Here is a 19,800-nt window from a genome sequence, read left to right on the forward strand (position 1 = left end):
TCGATCTTCTTTTCCTTTGTTTTGGCTCACCCTTTGGCTGACATTTTTAAGTTTATTCTATTCTCTGATATGGGAGAACTGTTTAAAGTGCTCACTTTTGGCCCTGCTTTAATTACTTTCTTTTGACACATGCCATTCCATTTCTTAAATATATCTAAATAAATATGGAATAATGGTATACACATGAGTCTGTTTTCCTTTCTTGGATCTACCAACGACTACTTGGCAGCAACACAGCAGTAAAGGCAGGTGACCCCAGTCTGGTGTTAATATAATTTAAAGTGGTAATATAGAGAATATTTATTATCAATTTAAGATATTAGGGGACATTTTCCCTGAACCGTTGTGTTGCTGTCTTCTTGCCCAATGTACCAGAGGAATCTCCGATGGAAAGTCCGAACTCCATACCCATGGATAGCTGTTACATAGCTCCGAAGCCAAAAGTAGTAACACTGGATATTTAACGATCACACAATTTCTGTTAGGTACATGCATGGATGAAAGATCGAGAGTTATCTCCCTTCGCCTCTGCCGATGGTTTTCCAACAAATGGATTTTTTAAAATATATCTTGATAATCCTATTCGTTTACTGGTAGCAGGTTGCAAAGTAAATATTGCAGTTTAGATACGCATGACCCCGATAAAAGTAATTCATCATTTAAAATGATGATAAAATAAAAACGTAAGTTTCTTAGCAAACTAGCTCTTAAAGGGCGACTGCGCTTTTGTGTCTGGTGCCCAGTTTCAGTCCAGGTCTACACGTTGTAAGTAATGCCTAATGGACACTTAGGTCAATCAGAGTACTTATGATCTCTTAGATTAATATAAATATTGAAATTTGAGTCAACAGACAAAGAAAGTTGTGTTTGAAAGACTTGAGCCAAACTTACTAAAACCGAGTTTGCTCGGGGATAGTTGCCCTTTAAATGTTTAAACTCGCAAATCGCAACGACCCCATAGGACGGCGGAGGACACCAAGACGGAACTTTAAGATAAGCCTATACCTGGAATGGACCCTGGGCCTTTGGCGTGATGAGCCAACACCTTAACCACTCAGCTACACCACCGCCCCTTTAAGACATCTATGTGAAATACGATACTTGTATCAATAATCATTACTGCTACATGAACGTCCACCGTATACAGATGCACAAGTGCATTCATCTAAGTGTTCATTTCTCCACCCACACTGATAACATACACATTGGCATTCAGGTATATAAGGAGCACCTTATTTCCTTGTGGACCCGGGGGATCAACAGCCTGTACGCTATTGTTGAACGAAATGAACAACCTGATATAGGTGTATATTATAAGCATACAGCAAACCCATAACCAATAGCTGATTGGAAAAGTAAGAGACTGAAAATAGAAATGAGGCGTTTAATCGTCTCTGTTGTTTCGAACATGGTCTTCGTCAGTTTAATATGCCTTGACCAGACGGTAGATCAGGGTACAAATCTGTCCCCAAAATACATACCGTATTTTCTTGTGTATAGTGCGCACCCCTCTCTAGCAGATTCAGTATTTTGGAAAACAACAACAACAACAACAACAACATACAGATAACCAACGCTGAATGTCACAACAAATCGAGCTGGTTATCAAATATACATTAACCTACAGTTTTAAAGGGCCGGGATCCTAGCTGCCTTGACACGTGGATGAGCAGGGATATAGCTTGCGCTATGCTGTGGGACCGGCGTTAATTTCTTACTCATATCATACATGTACATAATAAACAAGCAAACACGCTGATTGAACAAGCTTGCAGCTTAGATAGCTTTTATCTTCCGTGTATGTGACGGGAATGGGCTTCTTTTCTACCAATGAACAAAGGGAGACCACTCATGTCAGACTATTTCTCCGAGTGTATCAGTGGAGATGCTAGTTGGGGATTTGCCCGGGGGTTTTGCGCAGCCTGTCCTTCCACAGTAATAAGCGCAGACGTCCCGCCAACCTTAAACACACACCAGCAAACAGTCCCCAGTTAAAACCAACGGTCATTACCAGCAAACACCCATGACATGCGACTGTAGAGGTTTAGCCTTGCCGGAAATGGAACGATGACGCCTCGTTCTGACTTCGTCTCCGTAACGTAGTTACCGTTGTCGCGGCCAACGTCCCCTCTGTTTTGAACAGATTCACTATCGCTCTTGCTCCCTATCGCTCTGCATTTCGTTGACTACAGTATCGTTTCAAGATCTTCTTCTGACACGATGTTTACTAGGCTGCATATTCAAGGTATTTAAGCATGCATTTATTGTACTTGAAAGTGTTTAGTACGTAGATTAGCACTGAAATTGGCCGTAGTTTGACAGCAGTATCGGCGGTGATGACATTGGCCGCCATTTGCAATTGTTTTGATTCAGAAATGGGTGACTTTAAAATCTCTTGTCTGCTTTGAAATGAGAGTGGTCCGTCTATAAATATGACGGACGATGTTGTTCAAACATTATAGATCAAATGTGTGACATTGTATAACTTTGATATCTTTTTATTCAGAAACTACCTTTTCAAACCACGGGCTTGAAAAGACATGACTAAAACATGAACACAACTATTAAATGCCCATTTCACTCTTACTAACGCCTGCTTATAGTCTCATGACACCTGCTCATGTCCGTCCACCCATTCAGGTGCTGAGGAGGAAATAAGAGCTCACGGGTTTCTGTAGAGATGTGCTGCCTGTAAAATATCGAGGCCTAAATCTATTTGTTGCCTAGAGGCTGGGCAATGTCACTTCCTCAACGTAGTACAGTGAAACCTCGTTAACCCGAACTCCTTAACTCGATATATTCATTGAACATGTATTTTAATGTATTTTTAAATGTGTTTATTCCCTTTCTTTTCAGCACGGGAAGACATGATCCGGTATCATGTCACTCCTGCTGCGAGTTTATGGCCGTCGCTGGATGAGGAATCCGACTGTGTATGTAGTTTATCTACATCTCTTTTACTAGTTTTAGATTCGGCCGCCGAATAGCTCACCTTTCTTCATTTGTCCATGTCCCCTCACGCACACTTTTGACATTGCCCATTTTCTCTGTGTGTTATTGTGTCCTGAAAAATAGCTGCATGATACCTCTTCTCCAATTACTTGTTTCAAACAGTCGATCCAAATTTTGGTCTTGTTATACCCCTTATAGCATGTGTAATCTGTGTATAACACTGACTTTCTTTTGCACATTTTATTTGAAAACTGACTATATTCTTGGCCCACTGACCCTCCTTTCTCCCTCCCTCCCCCATCACTGATGTAGCGTCCCCAGGCTGCGTCCCCGACCCCCTCTCCCAACCCTCTGAGTGTTTTCACCCCCTTCTGGGCCCGCTCTGACAATGGTGAGACGCTCCCCGCCCCAGTCACGATCACCTACGTCGACCACTATCCTGCCCCTAGTGATGACGACAGTGACTACTGGGTCTACGAGGACGAGGATGACGACAGCTTTGTGGAGGACAGAGAGGTTCATCCTCTGAGGAAGGCGCTGAGGAGAGTGGCTGCCTTCTGGAGGAGAATCTTCTCGTAGATTTCTCATCCAGTGTGTGTGTGTGTGTGTGTGAGTGTGTGAGGATGTGTTTTGTATGTGTTGTTGAGGGTAAGTGTGTATGTGTGAGAGGATGTGTTTTTGCTTGTGTGACAGAGAGTGTTTGTGTGTATGTGTGAGAGGATGTGTTTTGTATGTGTTGTTGAGGGTAAGTGTGTATGTGTGATAGGATGTGTTTTGTATGTGTTGTTGAGGGTAAGTGTGTATGTGTGAGAGGATGCGTTTTGTATGACTGACAGAGAGTGTTTGTGTGTATGTGTGATAGGATGTGTTTTTGCATGTGTGATAGGTGTAAGTTTGTATGTATTGTATGTGTGATAGAGTGTGTAAATGTTTATGTGTGAGAGGGTGTGTTTTTGTGTGTGTGACTGAGTGTGTATGTGTGAGAGCATGTGTTGTGCATGTGTTTGATTTTAAGAGTATATGTGAGACAGGATGTGTTTCGCATGTGTGGGTGAGAGTATGTATGAGGGAATGTGTTTTGCATGTGTGTTTGTGTGAGTGGATGTGGTTTGGTGTCCGTGTAATAAGCATTTCTCCCTTTTGGACTGTTTTGGCTACACCCTTTCGGTTTATGTTTGGACACACTCTTTCGATCTTCTTTTCCTTTGTTTTGGCTCACCCTTTGGCTGACATTTTTAAATTTATTCTATTCTCTGATATGGGAGAACTGTTTAAAGTGCTCACTTTTGGCCCTGCTTTAATTACTTTCTTTTGACACATGCCATTCCATTTCTTAAATATATCTAAATAAATATGGAATAATGGTATACACATGAGTCTGTTTTCCTTTCTTGGATCTACCAACGACTACTTGGCAGCAACACAGCAGTAAAGGCAGGTGACCCCAGTCTGGTGTTAACATAATTTAAAGTGGTAATATAGAGAATATTTATTATCAATTTAAGATATTAGGGGACATTTTCCCTGAACCGCTGTGTTGCTGTCTTCTTGCCCAATGTACCAGAGGAATCTCCTATGGAAAGTCCGAACTCCATACCCATGGATAGCTGTTACATAGCTCCGAAGCCAAAAGTAGTAACACTGGATATTTAACGATCACACAATTTCTGTTAGGTACATGCATGGATGAAAGATCGAGAGTTATCTCCCTTCGCCTCTGCCGATGGTTTTCCAACAAATGGATTTTTTTAAATAGATCTTGATAATCCTATTCGTTTACTGGTAGCTGGTTGCAAAGTAAATATTGCAGTTTAGATACGCATGACACCGATAAAAGTAATTCATCATTTAAAATGATGATAAAATTAAAAACGTAAGTTTCTTAGCAAACTAGCACTTAAAGGGCGACTGCGCTTTTGTGTCTGGTGCCCAGTTTCAGTCCAGGTCTACACATTGTAAGTAATGTCTAATGGACACTTAGGTCAATCAGAGTACTTATGATCTCTTAGATTAATATAAATATTGAAATTTGAGTCAACAGACAGAAAGTTGTGTTTGAAAGACTTGAGCCAAACTTACTAAAACCGAGTTTGCTCGGGGATAGTTGCCCTTTAAATGTTTAAACTCGCAAATCGCAACGACCCCATAGGACGGCGGAGGACACCAAGACTGAACTTTAAGATAAGCCTATACCTGGAATGGACCCTGGGCCTTTGGCGTGATGAGCCAACACCTTAACCACTCAGCTACACCACCGCCCCTTTATGACATCTATGTGAAATACGATACTTGTATCAATAATCATTACTGCTACATGAACGTCCACCGTCATACAGATGCACAAGTGCATTCATCTAAGTGTTCATTTCTCCACCCACACTGATAACATACACATTGGCATTCAGGTATATAAGGAGCACCTTATTTCCTTGTGGACCCGGGGGATCAACAGCCTGTACGCTATTGTTGAACGAAATGAACAACCTGATATAGGTGTATATTATAAGCATACAGCAAACCCATAACCAATAGCTGATTGGAAAAGTAAGAGACTGAAAATAGAAATGAGGCGTTTAATCGTCTCTGTTGTTTCGAACATGGTCTTCGTCAGTTTAATATGCCTTGACCAGACGGTAGATCAGGGTACAAATCTGTCCCCAAAATACATACCGTATTTTCTTGTGTATAGTGCGCACCCCTCTCTAGCAGATTCAGTATTTTGGAAAACAACAACAACAACAACAACAACATACAGATAACCAACGCTGAATGTCACAACAAATCGAGCTGGTTATCAAATATACAGTTTTAAAGGGCCGGGATCCTAGCTGCCTTGACACGTGGATGAGCAGGGATATAGCTTGCGCTATGCTGTGGGACCGGCGTTAATTTCTTACTCATATCATACATGTACATAATAAACAAACAAACACGCTGATTGAACAAGCTTGCAGCTTAGATAGCTTTTATCTTCCGTGTATGTGACGGGAATGGGCTTCTTTTCTACCAATGAACAAAGGGAGACCACTCATGTCAGACTATTTCTCCGAGTGTATCAGTGGAGATGCTAGTTGGGGATTTGCCCGGGTGTTTTGCGCAGCCTGTCCTTCCACAGTAATAAGCGCAGACGTCCCGCCAACCTTAAACACACACCAGCAAACAGTCCCCAGTTAAAACTAACGGTCATTACCAGCAAACACCCATGACATGCGACTGTAGAGGTTTAGCCTTGCCGGAAATGGAACGATGACACCTCGTTCTGACTTCGTCTCCGTAACGTAGTTACCGTTGTCGCGGCCAACGTCCCCTCTGTTTTGAACAGATTCACTATCGCTCTTGCTCCCTATCGCTCTGCATTTCGTTGACTACAGTATCGTTTCAAGATCTTCTTCTGACAAGATGTTTACTAGGCTGCATATTCAAGGTATTTAAGCATGCATTTATTGTACTTAAAGTGTTTAGTACGTAGATTAGCACTGAAATTGGCCGTAGTTTGACAGCAGTATCGGCGGTGATGACATTGGTCGCCATTTGCAATTGTTTTGATTCAGAAATAGGTGACTTTAAAATCTCTTGTCTGCTTTGAAATGAGAGTGGTCCGTCTATAAATATGACGGACGATGTTGTTCAAACATTATAGATCAAATGTGTGACATTGTATAACTTTGATATCTTTTTATTCATAAACTACTCTTTCAAACCACGGGCTTGAAAAGACATGACTAAAGCATGAAAACAACTATTAAATGCCCATTTCACTCTTACTAACGCCTGCTTATAGTCTCATGACACCTGCTCATGTCCGTCCACCCATTCAGGTGCTGAGGAGGAAATAAGAGCTCACAAGTTTCTGTAGAGATGTGCTGCGTGTAAAATATCGAGGCCTAAATCTATTTGTTGCCTAGAGGCTGGGCAATGTCACTTCCTCAACGTAGTACAGGGAAACCTCGTTAACCCGAACACCTTAACTCGATATATTCATTGAACACGTATTTTAATGTATTTTTAAATGTGTTTATTCCCTTTCTTTTCAGCACGGGAAGACATGATCCGGTATCATGTCACTCCTGCTGCGAGTTTATGGCCGTCGCTGGATGAGGAATCCGACTGTGTATGTAGTTTATCTACATCTCTTTTAGATTCGGCCGCCGAATAGCTCACATTTCTTCATTTGTCCATGTCCCCTCACGCACACTTTTGACATTGCCCATTTTCTCTGTGTGTTATTGTGTCCTGAAAAATAGCTGCATGATACCTCTCCTCCAATTACTTGTTTCAAACAGTCGATCCAAATTTTGGTCTTGTTATACCCCTTATAGCATGTGTAATCTGTGTATAACACTGACTTTCTTTTGCACATTTCATTTGAAAACTGACTATATTCTTGGCCCACTGACCCTCCTTTCTCCCTCCCTCCCCCATCACTGATGTAGCGTCCCCAGGCTGCGTCCCCGACCCCCTCTCCCAACCCTCTGAGTGTTTTCACCCCCTTCTGGGCCCGCTCTGACCACGGTGAGACGCTCCCCGCCCCAGTCACGATCACCTACGTCGACCACTATCCTGCCCCTAGTGATGACGACAGTGACTACTGGGTCTACGAGGACGAGGATGATGACAGCTTTGTGGAGGACAGAGAGGTTCAACCTCTGAGGAAGGCGCTGAGGAGAGTGGCTGCCTTCTGGAGGAGAATCTTCTCGTAGATTTCTCATCCAGTGTGTGTGTGTGTGTATGAGTGGTTATATTTATAGTTGTATAAATGTGAGAGGATGTGTTTTTGCTTGTGTGACAGAGAGCATGTGCATGTGTATGTGTAAGAGGATGTGTTTTTGCTTGTGTGACAGAGAGCATGTGCATGTGTATGTGTTAGAGGATTTTTTTTTGCATGTGTGAAAGAGAGTATGTTCATGTGTATGTGAGAGGATGTGTTTTTGCATGTGTGATAGAGTACAAGTGTGTTTGTGTTAGAGGATGTGCTTTTGCATGTGTGACAGAGTATGTTCATGTGTATGTGTGAGAGTATGTGTTTTTGTATGTGTGATGTTGAGTGTAAGTGTTTGTGTGAGAGGATGTGTTTTGTATGTTTTACAGAGAATGTTTGCGTATGTGAGAGGATGCGTTTTGCATGTGTGACAGAGAGTGTTTGTGTGTATGTGTGATAGGATGTGTTTTGTATGTGTTGTTGAGGGTAAGTGTGTATGTGTGAGAGGATGTGTTTTGTATGACTGACAGAGTGTTTGTGTGTATGTGTGATAGGATGTGTTTTGTATGTGTTGTTGAGGGTAAGTGTGTATGTGTGATAGGATGTGTTTTGTATGTGTTGTTGAGGGTAAGTGTGTATGTGTGAGAGGATGCGTTTTGCATGTGTGACAGAGAGTGTTTGTATGTATGTGTGAGAGGATGTGTTTTTGCATGTGTGATAGAAGGTGTAAGTTTGTATGTTTTGTATCTGTGACAGTGTTTGTGTTAGAGGATATGTTTTTGCATGTGTGACTGAGAGTTTGTGTGTAAGGATGTGTTTTTGCATGGACGACAGTATGTGTGAGAGGATGTGTTTCTGCATGTATGATAGAGAGTTGAATTGTGTTTGTGTGGAATGATGTGTTTTTGCATGTGACAGAGAGTATGTGCATGTGTGAGAGTATGTGTTTTATATGTGTTGTTGATGGTAAGTGTGTTTGTGTGAGAGGATGTGTTTCTGCATGTGTGATAGGTGTAAGTTTGTATGTTTTGATTGTGTTTTGTATGTGTGATAGAGTGTGTAAATGTGTATGTGTGAGAGGATGTGTGTTTGATTTTAAGAGTATATGTGAGACAGGATGTGTTTTGCATGTGTGGGTGAGTGTATGTATAAGGGGATGTGTTTTTCATGTGTGTTTGTGTGAGAGAATGTGGTTTGGTGACCGTGTAATAAGCATTTCTCCCTTTTGGACTGTTTTCGGTTTATGTTTGGACATACTCTTACAATCTTCTTTTCCTATATTTTGGCTCACCCTTTGGCTGATATTTTGAAGTTTAATCAGGCTCTCTGATATTGGAGAACTGTTTTTGTGCTCACTTTTGGCCCTGCTTTAATTACTTCCTTTTGACACATTCTATTCCATTTCTTGAATATATCTAAATAAATCTGGAATAATGGTATACACATGAGTCTGTTTTCACTTCCTTGGATCCCAACAACAACTAGGTGACAGTAACACCGCAGTAAAGGCAGGTGACCCAAGTCAGGTGTTAATAAATTTGAAGTGGTAATACCGAGAATATTTATGATTTATTTAAGATATTAAGGTGACATTTGCTCTTAACTACTGTTTTGCTGTCTTCTAGAACAATTTACTGGAGGAGTATGAAGAAATTCCTTAATTTAGAATAACCCAATAAAGATCATACATTTTCTATCGAACTGACACTTAAAGGAACATGTGCTTCCTGCCTATGAACTATTTGATCAAGTTCAGCCACGTCCAAATTAGGAGTGGAGAAGTATCTATTTTGAAAGTGCATTAACTTATTTACTTGCGGTAATTGCTAACTAAGAAATAAGATGTACATATTCAAAATTAATAACAGAATGTTATTGTATAAATATTTTGAGAAAGAAATTTGTGTCACTATTTCCGTAAGCTGTGACCCCACAATGGAAGATTCCATATTGAATTCCATTGGTTGCGATGAATTTAACACTGTGTTACATTGGGTTATTTGCCATCCTTTTGACAAACTAGGCATGAAATAGTTGAATTACCCCATTGATGGCATAAGTTTAAATATAATCCCTTGCAGTCTGGTTTACAATGATTGTAAACCCTCCTGCACGGGTTACAATCATTGTAAACCCTTCTATGAGGAGTTACTAATACTTCTATATTTATAAATTTGTACTTGATGTTTCAAACGTCCAATGTTCTAAAATTGAAGACAAGAAATAAAAGTTTTCATTATGGATGACGGGAATCGCACCTGCAACATCACATAGCGTGTTTAGTTTTGTAACCCACTGTTTTCCCACTGACCTTCCGGGGCAGGTGATGAGAAGTTGTTCAGTTTTACATGTCATGAATCCAGTTGGTCCTTGCTGTCCGTTTTTTCTCTTGCACGCTTTGGTTGAATTCCTTTGATACCATGACACACTGTTCTTATTATCTGTGTGATGAGTCGCTTTTTAAGTTAGACATACCCCTCTGAATTACTTGAGATAGTAAACCCTGACATTCAAGAACGTGCCTCCTGTCTTTACAATCTCAAGTAATCCCTAGGAGAAGTGGTTTCTCCTTTGCTGACAAGTTTCTTGGGGACAAAAATGCTGATGGTGAAGGAGCTTGCTACTTGTACTTCTACAACTTCGCTATATAACATTTGATGGATTCTTGTAGTTTTCACAGGGACAAGTCACGTGAACACAAAGAAGTTTATGTCAAGGATAAAACACGACTCCGAGGTTTTGGTTGAAAGTGTAAAACTGCGAGGAGGGAAAACCCCAGGCCCCCGGCCTGAGGACTTTTCCCTAGATCGAGTGTTTTATCCCATTTATGAACCATCTAAATGTAAGAAATTACATATGCACACAACTGAAGTCATGACCGGTCAGACTGAACAATCATGACCGGTCAGACTGAACAATCTTTCATCTCCTGCCCAGGTGAATCAGTGCGAAGACAGCAATCGTCATATAAATATTCTACTACTACCTATGCTAGGCAAAGATAGGATCAATGTTGAATTAAGCAACACTATTGCCCATTCTCAACCCTCACAGGGACACAACAAACAAGTTTCCCATTTCAGTTACCTCTTAAAACTAGCAATAGGGTGCTGGGGACCTGGAGGGTCACTTTGTTGAAGCTCATAAGCATATGTGCAGGTTTGGTGTTGACAAACTTAGGAGCATAGTTAGAAGAAAAACTTGGATTCGAACCCAAGACAAGATGGATCCTGCCAAATTGATACAGAGATTCAATTGATTCAGCATTAATTTTGTCCAGTCTTGAAGATTGAAAGATAGTTAAAGAACTACCTGTATCTAGATGTCTTTGGATAAGCCAAGGCCAACAAACCTCCTGATCACATTCTATTAAATCACTATATAGGGTGTTTTCATATTCATCTGGTATGGGACCAAGGTGTGCCACATTGAACCCCGGTCAACTGCTGGTCTTTGGATAAGCCAAGGCCAACAAACCTCCTGATCACATTCTATTAAATCACTATATAGGGTGTTTTCATATTCATCTGGTATGGGACCAAGGTGTGCCACATTGAACCCCGGTCAACTGCTGGTTTCAAAGTGAGTTCTCCCTCTTACAGCTGATCACATCTATGAAAAAACTAAAAAATGTTGAACAATCAAGAGAAATATGAGGACCACACTATGACACACCGTCAGGACAACACTCTGACACAATGTCATGACAACACTTTGACACACGGTCATGACAACACTTTGACACACCGTCAGGACAACACTTGGACACACTGTCAGGACAACACTTTGACACACCGTCAGGACAACACTTTGACACACTGTCAGGACAACACATTGACACACCATCCGGAGAACACTTTGACACACTGTCATGACAACACTTTGACATACTGTCATGACAACACTTTGACACACCGTCATGACAACATTTTGACACACCGTCATGACAAAACTTAGACACACCATCATGACAACACTTTGACACACTGTCAGGACAACACTTTGACATACCGTCAGGACAACACTTTGACACACTGTCAGGACAACATTTTGACACACCGTCAGGACAACACTTTGACACAGTCAGGACAACACTTTGACACACCGTCAGGACAACACTTTGACACAGTCAGGACAACACTTTGACACAGTCAGGACAACACTTTGACACACCATCAGGACAACACTTTGACATACTGTCAGGACAACATTTTGACACACCGTCAGGACAATACTTTGACACACTGTCAGGACAACAATTTGACACACCGTCAGGACAACACTTTGATACACCGTCTTGACAACACTTTGACACACTGTCAGGACAACACTTTGACACACCACCAGGAGAACACTTTGACACACTGTCAGGACAACACTTTGACACACTGTCAGGACAACATTTTGACACAGGACAACAATTTGACACACCGTCAGGACAACACTTTGATACACCGTCATGACAACACTTTGACACACTGTCAGGACAACACTTTGACACACCACCAGGAGAATACTTTGACACACCGTCATGACAAGACTTTGACACACCGTCATGACAACACTTTGACACACCATCAGGACAACACTTTGACACACCGTCAGGACAACATTTTGACACACCGTCAGGACAACACTTAGACACACCGTCAGGACAACACTTTGACACACTGTCAGGACAACACTTTGACACACTGTCAGGACAACACATTGACACACCGTCAGGACAACACTTTGACACACTGTCAGGACAACACTTAGACACACCGTCAGGACAACATTTTGACACACCGTCAGGACAACACTTAGACACACTGTCAGGACAACACTTTGATACACCGTCAGGACAACACTTTGACACACTGTCAGGACAACACTTTGACACACCATCAGGACAACACTTAGACACACCGTCAGGACAACACTTTGACACACCGTCAGGACAACACTTTGACACAGTCAGGACAACAATTTGACACACCGTCAGGACAACACTTTGATACACCGTCATGACAACACTTTGACACACTGTCAGGACAACACTTTGACACAACATCAGGAGAACACTTTGACACACTGTCAGGACAACACTTTGACACACTGTCAGGACAACATTTTGACACAGGACAACAATTTGACACACCGTCAGGACAACACTTTGATACACCGTCATGACAACACTTTGACACACTGTCAGGACAACACTTTGACACACCACCAGGAGAACACTTTGACACACCGTCATGACAAGACTTTGACACACCGTCATGACAACACTTTGACACACCATCAGGACAACACTTTGACACACCATCAGGAGAACACTTTGACACACCGTCATGACAACACTTTGACACACCATCATGACAACATTTTGACACACCATCAGGACAACACTTTGACACACTGTCAGGACAACACATTGACACACCATCCGGAGAACACTTTGACACACCGTCAGGACAACACTTTGACACACCGTCAGGACAACATTTTGACACACCGTCAGGACAACACTTAGACACACCGTCAGGACAACACTTTGACACACTGTCAGGACAACACTTTGACACACCGTCAGGACAACACTTTGACACACCGTCAGGACAACACTTTGACACACTGTCAGGACAACAATTTGACACACTGTCAGGACAACACTTTGATACACCGTCAGGACAACACTTAGACACACCGTCAGAACAACACTTTGATACACCGTCAGGACAACACTTTGACACACTGTCATGACAACACTTTGACACACTGTCATGACAACACTTTGACAAAATGTCATGTTTTCCTTGTAATGATGTAGGAAGACAAGCCTTTGCAAGTCCGTATTGACCCTCTCCAAACTGTTGGCTTATTACAAGCAGGCGATTCATAAACACTCATACTGAACAACATGCTTATTGCAACCATTTTTATTTTTTCCTTCTATTCAAACATATAACATATAAGTCATAAATATTGAGTTAACTAGATATACACCAAAGTGTAATACTGAGTAAACCTGGACGGTTCTTTGACATGTATAAATCAAGGCATGAATAGAATCGTACAGTTCCTTCCAAAATATAGTGACAACAGCTGGTAACTTGTAGAATATAGGTCATTCTATGGTTACATTATCTGTGTGTTTCAAACAAACTGGGTTTAAAGAAAAGCATGAAACATTACCCAGACAATAGTTCCAAGCCTTTGACTTAAAAAGTCTGCATCAGATTTTTCTTTGGCATACATATTAGTTTAAGGTGTTGAACTTTATATTATGAATATGTGATGGACAAACTTCTTGTTGGCATATTTGCAAAAGAAATGAGACAGAACCCTACCTGCAGAAATATTTGATGACACATGTAATAAATAGATAAACTGACACACAATGAAAACGCATAATCAACTTTTACTCAAAATCAGAAAATATGACTTTGGGTGTAAAATGAATTTTGAACCCATTCAACGACATTGTTGTGAAATCTTAATTAGAATTTTGTAGCCATTTTGCCAAATATTACCAAAAATCAAATGTTCATTTTCAAAGTGTTTCAGTTTATTAAAATACAAATCAACAAAAAACAATAAAATAAATGTGAAATGTCACAGTTAAATCGCACAGAACAATACACAGAATATATTCAATATTATGGGGACACATTTCCCAGAGTGAATGAGTCAACTTTGTTTTATGCAGCACTCAGCAATATTTAAGCTATATGATTTCAGCATAAACATAATCATGTTTTGGCCATAAAACAAGTGGTTGATAGCATGACCAAGAGCACCATTTTTGGGGCACAGTCACACACAGTCAGTCTTGTCACCATCTGATCCTCATTGGCCAGCTCACCAACCCGTGGTGTAGTGGATAAAGCGTCTGCCCGGAGATTCGATCCCTGACCATGGCATACCAAAAGACGTTAAAAGATGATACTTGATGTTACCCTGTCTGGTCCTTGGCATTAAGGGGATAAGACAAGGACTGGTCAGCTTGGACTCAGTATACTGTGTCTGAGAGGGGTATCCATGTTAAACTATGGCATGGTATCTCAGTGGGCTGGCACCATAAACCTGGCATTAGTCCAGACTAGTACAAGCAGCCACACACGTATATACACATGAGCATAATCTTGCACATAACAGTAAACCCAATTTCACCTAACGATGACCCATGAAGATCCGGGTTAGGAAAGGATTTCAGCAACCCATGCCGTAACAGGCAACTATGCTTGTCGTAAGAAGCGACTAACGAGATCGGGTGGCCAGACTCGCTGACTTGGTTGATGCATGTCATCATATCCCAATTGTGTGGATCGATGCTCATGATGTCAATCACTGCATGTTCCAGGCTTGATTATTTCCAGACCGCTGTCATTTAGCTGGAATATTGCTGAGTGCGGCGTTAAACAAAAAGAAAAAAAATTTCAAAAACAATAATCACCTGACCTCATTAGTAGGCTCTTTCAAGCAAGAGGTACTAGACATCTACTGAGACCCAGGAACCCACAGCGGACATGTCACAGGAACTACTCACAGAATCCCAAACAAAAAACAGAAATTTTATGCAATGAAATTGAAAGTAAGGCAGTAATGGCTGTGGAATATAATGTTGCTACCATTGCCTGTAATCTGAAACTGTCACATGAATATAGGCACAGTCACTACCCGAGAAGATTCAGCACCTTCAAACATTGTGTCCAGGATCGGACTCCCAACATGATATGATACACCAACAATACCTTTTCTACATATATACAGGGACGCGGTGTGGTTCAGGAGGACTTTTCAATCACCTTTAAGAGTGGTAGAAGTGACCTCAATTGACCTCTGTGTTCCAGTTTGGCGTATGATCAAAGTATGAAATTTATAAATTGCCAGGACCCATACACATTTGAAACTTATGGGCCCGACACCACAACTACCTGCCACAGGCCTACAGTCAGGCACTTATTTCAAACACTGCATGCAAATACCGTCAGTGAGAGGTGTGGGACGAAATAGCTGCGTGGGGTCAGTGATTTAGTGACAGTAGCCTTAAATCAACAAATACAGATTATGGTGTCTGGTGCTGAAACAAGGGTCACTGCTCTTGACACAACCTTTCAGGGTGACCTTGACATTAACTGAATAAATTAAAAAATAACTTATCAACAAAACTCCAATCATCAAAAGACATAAATGGATCAACATATCCGTCAAACTCATGCACCATATCTTTATCAAACTTTGGTAAAAGCTCAAAGTCAAAGGAATAGAGTTATTGCAGAGGGAACGAGATGAACAAAGCATGACCAATGATGAACACCCGTCTAGCTGAACACCGTCTTGTCAACATCATGTGTGAAGGCTGAGATAGAACTTCAGGAACGTAGGGTAGATAGGGAGTTTTAGATATTCTTAAACAATAACAAATTTAAAGAGTTGAGAAAAAGTAATCAATCATATTCAAATCACAAGCTGACATCTTGCACATACACATTAGCAATGAGCGGACTGTATCACAGATTTGATAGGCACAGTCATACTGTACAGCACTCAAACAAGTAAAGTTGGTGCCACATGTTAAGCATTCAAAGAGTGATATTGAAATTGAATTGAAAGGGTCCTTTATTCCATCAAATTTTTAATAAAGGGAAATTAATAAGTCTTTCCAAAAACCATGCTTAAAGTTTTCTGAGAGGGATCATAAACATGAGTCTCAAGAGCCCTTATCAAAATATTTAAAACAGGAAATCACTTTGTTTCCATGTTTCATCTGCTCAAAAACCAAGGAACATTACTGGGCAAATCTGGGATTCAAAACTATGATCACAGGTTCCTGGCATGCCTAAGGGATGCAACTCTGCATCCAAAGTATTTTTCTATCACACTTTTTGAAGAGAGGCTATGGAAGGCACTACCTGGAGAATCTCACGCCACAGGATGTGCTCCAAGGAACTCAAAGTGTTTCTTACTCATGAAGGGCTCTCTGAGGCTCCTTGAGTGCAAGTGATTAAAATGACACTTATAGTTCTAGGGTTTCATGAGCATGTTTAATCTCCAGGGATCAGAAGACTTGTGGCTTCTCTAGGAGCCATTTTCTACAACTATTAATATTAGAGTGAGTGAGGGAGTGAGTTGGGTTTAACGCCGCTTTTAACAATATTCTAGTTATATCGCGGCGCGTCAGCTTAATGTGGGAGGAAAGCCTGAAGTGATGCAGGTCTCAGACGTTTACCACTACGGTGAAACCCACGAATACGGGTATGTATGGTGCTGACAAACCTAGAAACATAATTGGGGCGAACCGGGATTCGAACCCACAATCATAGGTTTCTGGCATGCCCAAGGGACGCAACTCTGCACAGTGAATCGCTGCGCCTTAGACGACTGGGCCACCCGTGCCCCCTATTAATATTAGAATTACTGCTAAAAAATAGACAGTAAAATAACAATAATCAGACAGTTCACGAGACAAAAACTTTCTAGAGCTCTGTTCATTACTACACCATGTGCACAATTCTTATTCATTCTTTGACCACTTAACACTTGCAAAGATTAAAACAACAACATAGTGTCAAAGTAACAGTTGGAATAAAAACATGGGAGTTGCCACTTTTTATACTTGGAAAGTGTAAATACAGTTAATATTCAATAAAAGGTCTTCATATATTCCTGGAACATATTGAAACATATCTATGTATCACAGATTTGCATCAAGAAACAGATACTTTTAAAAATGGTAAAATTGACAATGGAATAATGCTGCATAAAAATGGACACTGTCCTTTGGCGTTCAAACACTTTAGCAAATAACAAATCTGTACAAAGTTTGTTAAAATGACATTACCTCTGTTGAAATAAATACAGAAGCACTGAGCTATAAATATATTTACACAGAGAGATGCATGATACAATATCACAGTGATGACAGTTTAATGAGAGCAACAAGTATTAGCAGAAATTCTGCGAGCTTCCAAGATGAATAGAAGCTAGTACATTCACAAGCATGTCAACTTTAAGACTTTCAGTGTCAATACTAAAAATAAATTAGATCAATGATATTCAATGTGTCTCCTTGACGAGACACAAGGTATGATTGATTTAATTTAATCAAAGTTTCCAGTAATATTGAATAGCCTGCGACCTGTATATCCTGTGATGTGTATTCTAGAGAGCGTTACAGAATTGGAGTTGAAGGAGTACACCATATACAGCACACAATCTATATGACTGCAGTTTAAACACCATCAGCTAAATCATAAAGCTGAGATTCACCTATGCCATGCCACTCCTTCCACTAGGGGAACACGGCCTACAAAACACAAGCCTCAGAGAGTGGCAATGTACATCTTCCGGAGGCAAGGGAGTTAACTGAATATAAAAGTCCAGTTTCCACCCTTGCCGAACTAGGCTGGAATTATGGAGTTACATCTTGGCTGGACTAACGAGTCTATGTATAGTCCAATCAAAATCACGCCGAAATTGAAATCCGGTTAGTAAACTGTTGTGCAGATTTCGGTCGTTTGCAGGATTTGCAAAGAATCTGCACCGCCAACTTGTTGTCAGCAGATATTTTCCAAGTCTTTTCATGTTTTTAATCAAGGTGCTCACGTGATTTGATGCACTTTGCGAGGTAAGACCCATGTTATCACAATATAGATCTTGATTATCGATCAGATCATCTTGACTTGGCGCCGCCATTTTGTGTGAAACAAATGCAAGTGATACGAGAGGTGGAATCTGATTGGTCCATAGGAGAGGCTTAGAAAGGACATAGCTCATAATAACCACTGGTGGTGCTACGATCAAGCCCAGGAATCCCAACCTAGTCAGCAAGGGTGGAAACTGGACTTTTACAGTCAATTAACTCCCTTGCCTCGGGAAGATGGGCAATGTCAAGCCAGACTTTTGACACACACTCTAGATACACCAAGTGACAATCAAATCATCTTGTCATATTCAAATTTTGCTACTTACATTACCTACAGTATATTATTGTCACCAGGGCAGGTGTTTCGAGGTGGTCACAGCACTAATGCTGTCATATATCCTGTACCTCAACAAATTCTTACCGAAGATGTAGCGCTGTGATCACTTTGTGGAAATGGGCCAGGACCCGGTTCCACAAAGTGATTCAAGTGCCATGACTCTCATAATTCTATGTTAAACTATGGGAGTTAGGATTGCCTTAGTGCTAAGATCACTTTGTGAAACTGGGCCTGGTGATTACAATCACCTTTGGTTTAGTTGTTTAAACATTGCCATCACTTCTTCCCCAGGATGTAGATTGTGTGGTAGTTGGTACTCCTGTCTCTAACATAGATCTAAATCACCAGATTTGTAACTTTATTGTAATATTATTGTAACGTTATCGCAACTTACAACAAACACAAGCCCACCTCAGCCCAGAGACTTCATACACACCCTGTACAATTAGACTTCTTCTATGATGGTGTAACACCCTGTTCTACCATAGCACACACATAGATCATGGCCCTGATGGCCTGTCATACATAGTCAAAGTTATGTCCCCTATGGTCTTCCTTCCCCCAGCTGTAGTTCCTCCAACTGGACGATGGTTTGATGGTGGTCGCTTTCGAACTCGTTCAGCAACTGTTCAGCAATCCGACTGCGTAATCGTCCGCCCACCTGCAACATGCAAGGCACCTGTTGAAGCAGCAATATGACTGGTAAGATGAAAAGCAGCAATAAGACTAATGTGTCTGAACACAGCAATAAGAATCACGTGTCTGAACACAGCAATATGATCGACATGTCTGAACACAGCAATAAGATTGACGTGTCTGAACACAGGAATAAGAATCATGTGTCTGAACACAGCAATATGATCGACATGTCTGAACACAGCAATAAGATTGATGTGTCTGAGCACAGCAATAAGAATCATGTGTCTGAACACAGCAATATGATCGACATGTCTGAACACAGCAATAAGATTGACGTGTCTGAACACAGCAATAAGATTGACGTGTCTGAACACAGCAATATGATCGACGTGTCTGAACACAGCAATATGATCGACGTGTCTGAACACAGCAATATGATCGACGTGTCTGAACACAGCAATAAGATCGATGTGTCTGAACACAGCAATAAGATTGACGTGTCTGAACACAGCAATAAGATCGACGTGTCTGAACACA

General features: G+C 41.0%; 1 protein-coding gene across 1 annotated transcript in view; it reads right to left on the reverse strand.

The window, feature by feature from the left end:
- Positions 1–15,466: 15,466 nt before the first annotated feature.
- LOC139445222 (uncharacterized) overlaps positions 15,467–19,800 on the reverse strand; it is a 78,145-nt gene continuing 73,811 nt past the window's right edge. Inside the window, exon 51 of the mRNA XM_071226360.1 lies at positions 15,467–19,285. Within this exon, the coding sequence (XP_071082461.1) occupies positions 19,169–19,285 (117 nt within the window). The 3' untranslated portion in view covers positions 15,467–19,168. The remainder of the gene's footprint in view (positions 19,286–19,800) is intronic.

This window comes from Haliotis cracherodii, unplaced genomic scaffold, assembly GCF_022045235.1.
Source record: "Haliotis cracherodii isolate W230 unplaced genomic scaffold, xgHalCrac1.p SCAF_6, whole genome shotgun sequence".
NCBI classification, from domain to species: Eukaryota; Metazoa; Mollusca; class Gastropoda; order Lepetellida; family Haliotidae; genus Haliotis; species Haliotis cracherodii.